Source organism: Lentinus tigrinus, assembly GCF_003813185.1.
Source record: "Lentinus tigrinus ALCF2SS1-7 unplaced genomic scaffold L226scaffold_4, whole genome shotgun sequence".
Lineage (NCBI taxonomy): Eukaryota > Fungi > Basidiomycota > Agaricomycetes > Polyporales > Polyporaceae > Lentinus > Lentinus tigrinus.
The window spans coordinates 950,904-963,268 of NW_027137913.1; the positions used below are offsets into that span (position 1 = coordinate 950,904).

The 12,365-nt window shown below is 57.2% G+C and overlaps 4 protein-coding genes across 4 annotated transcripts; 3 read left to right on the top strand and 1 right to left on the bottom strand.

Moving 5' to 3' along the window:
• Nucleotides 1-194: 194 nt before the first annotated feature.
• Nucleotides 195-2,834, top strand: L226DRAFT_567367 (beta-glucan synthesis-associated; the record flags this gene model as incomplete). The annotated part of the gene is made up of 9 exons (XM_067684019.1): nucleotides 195-1,000; nucleotides 1,062-1,452; nucleotides 1,502-1,578; nucleotides 1,631-1,768; nucleotides 1,821-2,063; nucleotides 2,119-2,384; nucleotides 2,452-2,613; nucleotides 2,683-2,753; nucleotides 2,820-2,834. The coding sequence occupies 9 exons, from the start codon at nucleotides 195-197 to the stop codon at nucleotides 2,832-2,834; spliced, it is 2,169 nt and encodes a 722-aa protein (XP_067539775.1).
• A 2,274-nt stretch (nucleotides 2,835-5,108) lies between these two features.
• On the top strand, nucleotides 5,109-6,065 carry L226DRAFT_567368 (uncharacterized protein; the record flags this gene model as incomplete). Its single annotated transcript, XM_067684020.1, has 4 exons — nucleotides 5,109-5,241; nucleotides 5,366-5,462; nucleotides 5,534-5,808; nucleotides 5,866-6,065. 4 exons carry the CDS (start codon nucleotides 5,109-5,111, stop codon nucleotides 6,063-6,065), a joined length of 705 nt encoding a protein of 234 aa, XP_067539776.1.
• A 1,347-nt stretch (nucleotides 6,066-7,412) lies between these two features.
• On the top strand, nucleotides 7,413-8,748 carry L226DRAFT_455888 (uncharacterized protein; the record flags this gene model as incomplete). Its single annotated transcript, XM_067675263.1, has 2 exons — nucleotides 7,413-8,318; nucleotides 8,383-8,748. The coding sequence occupies 2 exons, from the start codon at nucleotides 7,413-7,415 to the stop codon at nucleotides 8,746-8,748; spliced, it is 1,272 nt and encodes a 423-aa protein (XP_067539777.1).
• A 443-nt stretch (nucleotides 8,749-9,191) lies between these two features.
• Nucleotides 9,192-12,215, bottom strand: L226DRAFT_550732 (Phosphoenolpyruvate/pyruvate domain-containing protein; the record flags this gene model as incomplete). The annotated part of the gene is made up of 5 exons (XM_067682769.1): nucleotides 11,587-12,215; nucleotides 11,287-11,496; nucleotides 9,492-9,652; nucleotides 9,363-9,423; nucleotides 9,192-9,293 (listed from the first exon to the last, which is right to left on the bottom strand). Exons 1-5 carry the CDS (start codon nucleotides 11,917-11,919, stop codon nucleotides 9,192-9,194), a joined length of 867 nt encoding a protein of 288 aa, XP_067539778.1. The 5' UTR covers nucleotides 11,920-12,215.
• Nucleotides 12,216-12,365: the final 150 nt, after the last annotated feature.

The following is a 12,365-nucleotide window of genomic DNA, read 5'->3' on the forward strand; positions in this document are numbered from 1 at the left end:
GGGCGAGACGGCGCGGGGATGGACGCCGCTGGGCGCCAGGAAGAGCCAAGTCCCACGGCGGGAAACGATCCCTCGCTCGGAAAGGCTGCCACCGCCAGGTCCAGGACCGCTACCTTCATTCCTTCCACCCCGTCCTCATCCAGTCCTCGACGCTCCCCTCGTCGTCGACTCTTCCGTCGCCCCCCGCCTCCTCAATGTCCGACCCTTGGCCATCGTCCTCTGATGCGCCCGAGCACCAGCAACAGCGCTCGGGTGCATCCACCCCAGAGGACTACCCTCCTCGCACCCCCCGCACGTCCACCTTCGAGTCTCCCCTGCTTTCACCGGAGGCACGAGAGCAGTCGTTTCCGAGAGGTGGCCAGACAACCCGTTCATCCACGTTGAGTAATGGCTTTGTTTCTTCTCCTCTAAATCCCCACTCCCCCGTCGGCGCCCGTTCGCGACCAGCCTCCCGAGGGAGCACCTACTTCAATCGCATCGCATCCGAAGACGCACAGGCCCTGACCTCGCAATATGGCTCCCTCGGCGGCGCCCGCGGCTCCATGGTCCTCTACCGCCTCGCGAATGACGGCGATAGCGACCACCTTGCTCCCCCAAAGGCCCTCGCGAGCCATAACCGCGACTCTGTCATCTCTTCTTCGGGAGATTCCGTCTTCTCCATATCCTCCGATTCCAGGTTTCCAACAGGCCAGACCGGCACGCTGGGTCGCGGTCTTGTCGCGTATGCGTACGACCCAGAGATAGAGAAAGACCTTCCAGACGACGATGACGACTTTCTCCACCGACCAGAGTACGGACACGACCGACACGCGTACTGGTCATGGCGAGGCATCCTCAACATTGGCGTGCTCGTCATACTCATTGCCGCCCTCCTCACCCTTTTCATCTGCTACCCGCTCGTCGACTTCTTCAGGAACGAAGCGCGGAACCTGGCGATCACTGCCAATACTCAGATCAACTCGACCGGACAGGATCCAGGAACGACGGTAATCGTAGGAGAGTGAGTGCGTTTTCTGTGAGTGATTGGACCGTTCCTGACAGCTGCCGTCTATCAACCTCAGAGCTTTCACTATGCCGGAGCTCATCGACCCCGACACTCCCGAAAGCGCCAAGACACGGACAGGGTTCGATGGAGAGCAGTACGAGCTTGTGTTCTCGGACGAGTTCAATGTCGACGGGCGGACATTCTACCCCGGTGATGACCCATTCTGGGAGGCTGCCGACCTCTGGTATGGCTCGACAGCAGATCTGGAGTGGTATGATCCCAGCCAGGTATACACCCAGAACGGTGCACTGCAGATCGTCATGGAGTCTGTAGACGACGTCTCCTTGAACCATGGGCTGCAGTACAAGAGCGGCATGCTGCAGAGCTGGAACAAGTTCTGCTTCACCAGCGGTTACATCGAGGTCTCCATGACTCTCCCCGGCCCAGATTCGAACACAGAGGGTTACGTGAGTGTGCGCGTCGTTGTTTCCATCTGTCGAGCTGACAATTTCACAGTGGCCTGGCGCGTGGACAATGGGTAATCTCGGTAGGCCAGGTTACAGGGCCACGACCGATGGGACATGGCCATACTCGTGAGTGGTTACTTTCTCTTGTACTGCACGAGTCATCTCATACGGCCAATAGCTACGACTCTTGTGACGTCGGCACCTTCCCCAACCAGACCTATGCCAACCGTTCAGGTCCCGCAGCAGCTCTCGATTCAGAAGCATCGAAGGAAAAGTATAACTTCGAGCTTTCGTGGCTTCCCGGCCAACGTCTATCGTGCGTGCCTTCCCTTCTGTCACGCTTCTACATCCTGACGATCACTCTACAGCTCTTGCACGTGCTCCGGTGAGGACCATCCTGGTCCCGATGTCTCGAAGGGCCGTGGTGTACCCGAGATCGATATTCTGGAGGCCGAGAGGAACAAGACCGGTGGCGTGGGCCAGGTCGTGTCCCAATCAGCACAGTTCGCGCCCTTCACGCACGACTATCTGTTCAACAACGCGACAACGGACGAGTGGAATATCTACGATCCAAGCATCACCCGGGCGAACGACTACAGGGGCTCTGCGATGTAAGTTTACCGTATGCCTCGCAGATTTGAGTCACGCTAAGCGCCCTATCAACAGCCAGCAAGCCGTTTCTGCTCTGACAAATCTTCCCGACAACATGTTCCAGGGTTCAGGTGCAGTGTTCACCCCGCTCGGGTTCGAGTATTGGGCCAATCCCGACAACCGTGGCGAGGGCTTCATCACGTGGCAGGTCGACGGCAAGCAGAGCGTCCGCATGGGTGCGAGCGCGATGGGTCCCGACCAGGACACCGACGGCTCGCAAGTCGGTCAGCGTCTCGTCCCTGAAGAGCCCATGTCGATTGTCCTGAACTTGGGTATCTCTCGTGCGTGTCGTATATCCTCCTGCAACGGTTTTGGGGTGGTAGCACTGACTGTGTATCATACGCACAGACAACTGGCAGACGATCGATCTGACGACAATGGTCTTCCCTGCAATCATGCAGATCGACTACGTCCGCGTCTACCAGAGGTCTGGTCACCAGAACATCGGCTGTGATCCGAAGGACTATCCTACGGCGAAGTACATCGAGGATCATTCTGAAGCGTACTCAAGTGCGTTTTCTGTCTTCAATTTTCTATCTGTGGCCATGACTGACTCCCGTTGCCTGAAACTGCGTTCAGACCCTAACCTGACATATTGGTCACAACCGGTACCAGCCGGTGCGGGGTACTCATGGCCCAAAAACTCTGCGGTAAGCTCTCTTATTGTTCGTTCTCCGAGCTGACGACGATGCTGACCTGGGGCCACTCCTCGCTAGTATGATGGCTGCTAGTGCTGCGGCGTGTTGGACTCCTTCTGAGCTTCACTCTCTTGTGTCGTCGTTCACCATATGGACCTTGCCAGTAACGTAACAGTAACAGTATCGTCTCATTGTCATGAAGCCGCAGCATTCCCGTCTTCTGTATATCCCCTCCTTCTCCCTGACCCTCACGTACACCTGCGCGGGATTGTCGCCACTCACCTCACCCTCACCCTCACCTTTACCCTCGCCGCCCTCTTCATCTTATCCGCCTCCCCATGACCTCCTCCCTCCCTTCTTCCCGATCTTTCTTGTTGGTCATGGTTGCTCTGCTCCCCCTTCCTTCACCTCCTCCACAATCCGCTCCTCCGCAACACACCCCGTCGCATACCACTCCGAATTCCATGCACATACTCGGGCGAGACTGTGACGCTGCGCCTCGCTCGCCCCAGGGACTTTTCTGAATTCACGTTCATTCTCGAGCTCTCTCTGAAGCACCACCACACATCATATCCATACCTCCTTGATCGCTATTCTAATCAGTTAATGTGGACGATCCTCCGGCGCACCGTCACGCTCGCATACCATGCAATCTCCCCTTTATCCTCTCTCCCGTGCACGCCCCACTGCATCTTTCCTAGGCTATAGCGTTCCGTGGTTCCCGCTGAGTCGCACATTCACGTCGCCACATTCACGTCCACATCTACATCATTTTTTATTCTTGCCGTCGGTTGGGCCCTTGTCGCTGTGGACCATTATCTTTGTCGGCAGGCAGTAGACTCAGAACGCATCTCCCTCCCTTTCTATGACGGGGCGCGGGGTGCGGACGTGCCCGGCAGTGTAGACACCCGCCCTACCGTCGTGGAGTATTACTGTACACGCATCTTTTTACTCTTACGCTTACACGTTTTGCACGGGTCTTTCTTCTGCCTTGCACTTGCACTTCCATCGTTGCTTTTTTAAGGGACGTAGTTTGGATATATAGTCGTCGAAGCGCGCCGCCGCCCGGGAGACAGTCCTGGGTGTGTATGTATTCTACTACTACTCGATCTTTTTTTTGTCTCCGCCTCCCTTTGCAAGTATAGTCAAGTATCGTAGAGCTCCTCCATTCTCAATCGCTGGCGGTGGAAGAGGAAGAGGAGAAAGAGACAATTGGTTGGCATGAAACCGCCTTCGCGGTTCGGAGAGGGGCCGATGTCCGACCACTCCCAGAGCAAGAAGCGCCCGGGTGGAATGTTGTAGGTTCGATTTCACTATTTGTGTGTCGTCGACCTTGGTTACTCTTCCATCGCAACGACACCCTCAGGACTTTTGAAATCATGTCATTCAACGATCTCATGGAGACTTATGAGAATTCTCTCAATGGAGACATCATGCCAAGTGACTGAGAAACTGAGCTTTGAACCACGTTATAAAGTTAGGTATCATGTCTCCCAGAACTTTACTCCGACCTTCAACTGGGGCTCATGACGACCGCAGACGTGTGTTGGACGTGACCAGATTATAGGTTAGTGGGCTGCTTACTGCACCCGGTCACCACATACACACGATATGTGGTGTGAAGCAAGGAAGCAGTTTACACACGTTCTCTATGTCTTCGGGCATCCCACTCTTTCCCTCTCGAACTCCCCCAGATGTGTTAACTAGCGTACAGCCTATGGCAATCCTGTCACGACACAAACGGTGATCGGCAAGGCGTCATCACCGTTTTTGAGCGCATCGGACCAATGATCAAAGCCCCGGGGTTGATGCCACTGCACTGCCATCTCCTCTCCTCCGCCATGACATGCCTGACATCGCACGGTTCCTAGCATGCACAATGTACTGCGATCTCGCATTCCTCTCACACATATGGCAAGGCATGTTGGTCTTCCGCATAACATTGTCGCCTAGCGAAAGGTTGTCAAATACCACCCAGGGAACTCTGCCGCTACCAGGACCGCAGAGTACATAGAGCGAAGATGCAGTACCTCCCATGGTGGCATGATGATACAGGATCTGAGGCGACCATCTTTCGCATCGCAACCGCCGTCGGTGCATCATCCCTGCCTCCGCGTCCCTTACGACGTTGGTATATAAGATGCGGGGGAGCTGTTGGGGTTCTCTAGGGCTGCGCCTCCCCGTTCACGTTTCCGTTCGACCTTCGACCTCCCGACCTTTCTTCCCTTCCGGTCTTCGTTCTTCGACTCCCGCACTTGCGGCTCCAGCTTTTCATTTCTTCTCACATTCTTCGTGCTACGCCGCACCCGACTACAAGCCAAAAACAACAGAAGACGATAACAGCTACAGCTACAGCTATAAGACACGATGCCCTACGTCCGCTCGCGCAAGTTCTGCTGCTGCCTCCCCGTCAGGTTCGGGGTGTTCTGCGAGAGCATCCTCGGGATCGCCGTTGGCGGCTTCTTCTCCGTCGCCGCTTGGCTCCAAATCAATAAGTTTTGTGAGTGTTGCAGTGTCAACTGTTCTCCGGCTGTGCGGCCAGTGATGGTCACCATCCGCCATCCGGTTCCGAATATGATGCTGAACTGGATCTCTCTCTCTGTGCCTGTGTTGCTATTTTGCAGTACATGGCCAGCTCAAGGACCTCTCGCAGAGCGACAAGATCGCCCTCTGGGCGGTCGCTGCCACGATGACCTTCGCGGTGGTCACCTCCCTCCTCGGGTACGTTTCCAGCTTGTCTTCCCTCATTTGTCCAGCCCGACTTACACTGCGATATCTGTGGCGTTATGCAGTCTGATTGGCGCTATTGGGCGCGTCCGCGCGCTGGTGGCCATCTACGCCTCGGTGCTCACGGGCGTGACGGTGCTCGACATCGTCGGCGGCATCTACTTCATCTACCAGCTGTTCCACGGGTACGGCGATGACCAGATCCAGAAGTGTCAGGCCCAGGCGGACCAGGGGGCGCCGGGGACCGTTGACGCGGAGCATTGGGCGTGTTCGGCGGGCTTCAAGACCGGCCGTATTATCGTCGTCGTTGTCTACGTTATTTGGTGGCTCATCGAGATCTGTGAGTACACGCATCTCCAGTTTGTGTGTGTGCATGGCTGACAGTTGCGGCTTGCAGATGGCTGTGTGATTGCGTTCGAGTACGTCGGCCAGCTGCGGGAGGAGGAGGACGCGAGCTTCAGCGACCGCGAGAAGAACCAGTCGCAGAACATCACGATCGTCACCCAGCCCGCGGCTGCGTTCAGCCAGCCGCAGCCTTACGCGTTTGCGGCGGCGCCGCATTCGTACGGCCCCGAGTTCAAGCAGGAGCCGCTTTGAGCGGTGGTAGACGGGTCTCGGAGTTCGGTTGCTGCGAGGATGTGCCGAGCGTTTTGCTTTAGTTCAACACGAAGGTCTCGGGACGTGGTGTCGTTTGTCGCGTGGTTCCGGAACCAGCGATGAGCGACAAACATGGGGAACCACATTTGAGGATTGCGCCCGATTGTTGTATGATAGACCGTCAAATATTTGTTCAACTGCATAAACGAGGTGTGTATCACCCCGACGCGAAGCTGCCAACGTCCAGTCTGCCTGATGACCGGATATCTTCTCTACGGTATGAGACTGCGTAAGACTGAAGTATTTGAAAGCCTCGTAGACACGGATGTGAAGGGTACGGTGTAGAGGTGAAATGGAGGGCTGTATTGACCTGCCTTGTATGGCAAGGTGGATTCCATAGAAGGCAACTTCTGTGAAGGTGTGGAGGTCACGACGCCAATGCGCAGGGATCAGCTGTCCGTTGTGCGTGGGCGACGTGATCCTGCTCGGATGCATAGACTGAAGCAAGTCGAGCCTTATATTCACAAGAATTCCGGCCAGCAACGTTCTCCTCCCCCCCATCGCTCTCCCGTCTCCCGCCCGCTCCCTGCCAGAAATACGACGGCTGTACCTGCACCGAGCTCTGGACAGGAAGCCCTCCTAAGCATGCCTGTTCCTCACGGTTTCCGTGCATCGACTTCTCCCGAGTCGCTCCGACTTTACGGGATCGCCTGGATCGACGTACGCCCATCGAGTCTTCATCGAGGATGTGCACCTGCGATATGACACAGTCAAGGCGACCACGTTCACGTATCGAGGCGACGACCACCAGCGACCGCCCTCCGATAGGCTCGCTAACGACCGTTCGGGGGAAGACTGGACAGTTATCGGGCGCGTGTGAGCACATCGTCTTGCTCAGCGCATGCTGCGTCTCAGGCCATGAAGCAACACGGCGCCCAGGCTCGGGCGGCATCGGAGGAGCAAGAGGCTCCTGTACCACAGGTTTCCACAGCGAAGAGGAGCAAGCGGAGACCAGAGCAGCCTCTAGCAACCTGGACGTTCATTCATGACGGGCACCGACGGGCGAGTATAGGTCGGGCAGTCGGGATGTGGGGAGACTTACGGAGCGCCCGTGCACGTGCCTTCCCCGCAATCCTCGGAGGCCCGATGAGGGAAACCCCGCGGGGGCCAACGGAACCTCGACGCTGTGATTGCTCAACAGCATGGCCTCAGGCCTGATTTATTGATTAGCCACTCGCGAGCTTGCAAATCTGACTCCCCTCACACCTTCTGCTCCTCTTGCTCCTCCTCCATCCACCGTGTCGTTGTGAGCCCCACTGTCGCCTTCTCTCCGCTTCGACCTTCACGATGCCGCACACACTTCTTTCGCTCAATTACGACGTCCTCTCCAACATCCTTACGCTTATCTCCACACGCGACGCTGCTCAGCTGGCACTCGCGTCCCGCGCCGCATATGTTTTGGCATTCCCCCGTTTCATTTCGGACGTCTCACTTGGCGGCATCTTCTACAAGCCCGGAGACAGCGCCGTCTCGCAGCTCAAGAGCTTCTGCAACTTTGTCCTTGCGCCCGCGCCTCGCTGGCATGGCGCTCCCTCTGCACGGTTGAATGGTCTGAGGAGTTTGGAGGTCATGCGCGACGCTGTGCGTGTGAGGAAGGACGGGGTGCGTGTCGTCGACAGCTCCGCCGTTGCACTCCTTTCGTCGGTGCTAGAGAAGGCGCACGACCTCCAGCAGCTCACGCTCTGGGGCTCTGACGCTCTCTTCGCCGCGTTCCCCGACTTCGGCCTAGGCAGCAGCCCCTCCATCCACACACTCGTTCTCGGAGGAGACATCGCCCCACTGCCTGCCCTTGCCCGTGCGTTCCCACATATACGCAACCTCGAGTTCGTCGCTGGAGGTGGCTCGTGTGTGCCCGAGTGGGCATTCGATGCACCCGACTCTAAACCCGAGGCCCTCGGTCCATGGCGTAAGAACCTTGAACGGCTTGATGCTGGTTTCCCAATCATTCCCCTGTCAGTCCCTGTACGTCGTGTGGACCTACGTAACCCTATCGTGGCAGACGAGGATTCCATCTGGTGTGCGCACACGTTCCTGGCCCAGACGCGTCCGGTCGTCTTGTCCGCTGCGGTCAGCGTGCCGTCGTCTCCGGAGCACCTTGGGGCATTGCTGCACGCGACCGCTCCTGGGATCAAGTTTTTGGAATTGACCGGAGACCGTTGTGAGGGTCTGCGGGAAGCATTCGATTGGATGATGGTATGTTCTGCATGTCCCCTCCCATATGTCTGGCTGCTGACAATATGTTGTGCGTGTTCGATAGCATGATGTCTCACAAGGTCTTCAACACATCTCCAACCTCTCCTTGCATGGCGTCTCACTCACGGTGACACGCGCTACCGTATCACCGTTCGCTCCCAAGTACCAGAGCGACAACTACACCCCCAGTGCCCCGTCAGACAAGCCAATGGACCTTGCGGCTCTCGCTCTTGCCGTAGCGCAGAGCGCACCTTCTCTCCGGTTCGTCGCGCTCGACTTATCTGCTGTGAAGGGTGCCAGCTCTGCAGAGCGGGCATGGTTCCGCGTCCACGAGCCGAGCCTCGAGGTAGCGCGTAAGGTGGAGAAGATCAGCGAAGAGGAGGGTCGAGCTATCGTCGCTGAAATGAAGGCATTCAACCGATATGACTGAACGCTTCCTGGTGAGTCGTATGTTATGCGGTGTCATGGTCGGCGATACTGACCGGGTTCTATTATACAGTCCTTTGTTCGCTATAGACTATAGACCGCTGCTAGTAACATCAACTAGTGGCTACCTAGACTAGACTCATCTCATACTGGCGAGATAATGCGCTCGCCCGTCTCTCGGCATATACCTTCGTACATGGATATCACTTCACTTCTAGGGAATTGACCCTACGTCCTGCGAGGGTACACCACTACCTCTCCACCTCTGCTCTCATTACCTGTTGTCGCATTGTCTATCCTCCGGTATATGTCTCGTCATCTCCCGCTATGTTTCTGATGTTGTCTTGCATATTGTGATCGTGGTAATACGTATATAATACATAGGTCATTCTTGATGGATGTGCACATTGGATTAGATGGTACAATCAGAGCCATCTCATGAACATATCAGTACCCGAATCTCTGCTTGTCGTTTGTCGTGCCCACTGCTTCTGAGAGGTGTCGTGCAAGTCCCTCAGCCATGGATCCGCTATCGGTCGTAACATTGATCTGTATCATCACAGCAGAGAGAGCATAGAGTCATTGTCGATTCATCGCGAGTACATGCCGCTGGCGTACCATGTCAAAGCCCTCCTTTGCGCGTTTCGCAGCTTGGGCCCCAGAGGTGCAGAAGAGCGCACTAGACCAGCATGGGCATACATCTCAGTGAGAGCCCGCAACGCAATACCATGAGAATGAACAGCGCACCACTTCTTGTTCTTCGCGTGCGAGGACGCGAGGATCTGCTGAATCGTCTTTTCGACCTCCGGGTGCGGGTCCGGCGAGGGCGGCGGAAAACCAAGGGACAGCGAGAGGTCGTACGGCCCTATGAGCACTCCGTCTGTGCGCATGCCCCCGTCAGCTGCAGTCTTCCGGTCATGGCGCGAACACTCACCAAGTCCCTCCATCTGCGGCGGCGGTATTTTATTGTAATGGCCGGACAATGTTTACCTTGCCATGGTAATGTCCAACGGGCATTGCCTTGGCTGTCTCGCATTGCCCGGCATTGCTACGGACGGCTAATGGATTGCCAGTAGTTAACTTGTGATGCAATGTGTTAACTGTCAATGCAATATCTCGGAACATCGGCTTTTTGCATGCCAGAGCACACCTTGTAAGGTGTGCATTGCGGCGACAAGGTGTCGAATTGCAGCACAAGTGAGAGTCCCGATGCCCATTTCAATGTCACAAATCAGTCATCACATCCAATAGTGAGAGCAGTATAGATCATTCACAGCGGTAAGTAGTACAAGGACACGGGGTTCAAAGACCATATTCCAAACGGCTAGACATGGCGTAAATTAAGAAGACGTCGGTGAAGGTTGGATGGTGTCCTCGCCCTGAACCTAATCTTCATCACGCACCTCAACCCGTCGCTGAAGTGTGTCAATTTGCTTTGAATGCCGCGGAGAGAGACAGAGCGCGAGAAACAGAGAGCGCGAGAAACAGAGAGCGCGAGAAACAGAGAGCGCGAGGAGAGCGCAAGAGACAGACAGAGCGCGAGACAGACAGAGCGCGAGAGACAGAGACACAGAGAGAGCGCGAGAGACAGAGGCACACAGAGAGCGCGAGCGCGAGAGACAGAGGCACACAGAGAGCGCGAGCGCGAGAGACAGAGACAGAGCGCGAGCGCGAGAGACAGAGACAGAGTGCGAGAGACAGAGACAGAGCGAAAGCGAGAGACAGCGAGAGACAGCGAGAGCAAGACACATTCGGAGGCGCGATCGGGGCTCCCTACGACTCAGACAACTGGCCAGGACCATCTACGCCCTGCGGACCCCGGAGTGGGGGGCACTGGCAACCCTCTAGGGACCAGTGGTGATAGTGTCTTCGTCGAAGTCTCGTGGTGTCTGCTGAGTGGCGTGCTAACCAGTCGACAGGCTGCGACGGTTGTGCGGGAGTCTGAGTCTTCTGGGGCTGGGGTCCTGCATGTACGGCTGGGGTTTCGTGCGGTTGTGCAATAATAAAGTCAAGTAGCTGCTAGGCGTCGTAGGCGAGATGGGGGAGTGGAATGGAGACGACGCGAGCTACCATCGCGCCATCATCATGTTTAAGTACGTAGCAGTGGCCGTCTTGCTTTGTCCGCCCGAGGCCGTGAACAAGACACGTTTGAAACTCCGCGGGCGCGTCGGGTGCGTCGAGTGGCAACCAGGTGGGCGCCGCCATTTGGCCCTCCCTCGGCTTCGATGGAGGTCACGCAGACGAGGCAGACGAAGAAGAGAATGATTATGCCCAAGGAGGGCTATTATGCCGTGGACTAATCACGCTATGCTTGGGGTCAATGCAATGTCATTGCAATACTTTTACTGGCTCGTATAGTGCATGCATTGGCTCGTTAGACTACTACCTCGTCCACCTGTGGTCTACATTGCGCCGCCTTGGTCGTCAATGCATTGCAATGACCGTTACACTCTGCCAGCGCTCGGCTTACCCGTTATGGGTTGCAATGCCCAACGGGCGCTGCCCGGCATTGCACAATTTCCGCGCCTTTGCTGATGTCGACGCTGAGGATGTCGTCGAGGTTCTCCACGCCCTCGCGCGTCTCGATCTGGACGAGGACGAGGACAGACTCGTTCGCGCGCGCGAGGTAGTCCGCCGCAGACACCCCGGGGCCCCACGCGAGCTGCGTGAACGGGTTGCCGAACCCGCGGATGCCCTGCGGGGGGAAGCGCGCCGCCGCGACGACGCTGGCTGCTTGTGCGCGGGTGGACACCTGCGGGCCTCCTCGTCAGCTGTTCGTCCATATGCATTCCCACATCACACATCGCAACTCGCATCGGCTCTCCGAAGACGAATCACGCACCATCGGGACGACGACGCCCCTCGCGCCCTGGTCGAGCACGTACTTGATCTGCCACGACACGCTGCCGTCCGCACACGGGCCCGTGGCGGGGATGCGCACGAGCGCGCTGGGCGCGTCGGGCCCGAGCCCTGCGACCGCGGCGATGAGCTCTCCCGCCCCCGTGTGCAGCGACGTCATGCCGTGCTCGCAGTCGATGACGACCCAGGAGAGATGCGGGGACGCGGAGGCGGCCGCGCGCGCGTTGAAGGCGCCGGGGAGGGTGAGCCAGATCCCGAAGGCGGGCTTGGCGGCGCGGAAGGCGTGCAGGAGGGGGTGGGTGAGGGCGGTGGCCATGGTTGCTTGGGTGTGCGTTGTATGGTGCGTACGTGTGAGGTACTGGACTGCAGTCGTGGATGGGGTGGAGTAGGATACGGTGCGATGAGAACGTGAACACTTGGTCTTTAGAGGCGGGAGACGGGCCCTCGTGTCGCTGCCGAGCTATCCTGAGCAAGGTTCGTCCTCTCGCTGGGTGTGCGAGTTGACCGCAGTACAGACGGGTGGAAGCGTTGGCCCGCGGGGACCCGTCCCAGCTTCGGGCTACTCTATCAGATGTCATGAGGTCGATCCTACGGACTGCTGTAGGTCATGGCGATACCGGTAAGTACAGACTAGCGGCCCGACTGGGTCGTCATCTCGAACTTCTTTGATGAGTATTGCTGACCTAGATGAAGAAGTAGGGATACTGAGATGCTAGAGGAGTTGAATCCGGAAGAGAGCAAGCGTGGGAGCCTTTGCCCACC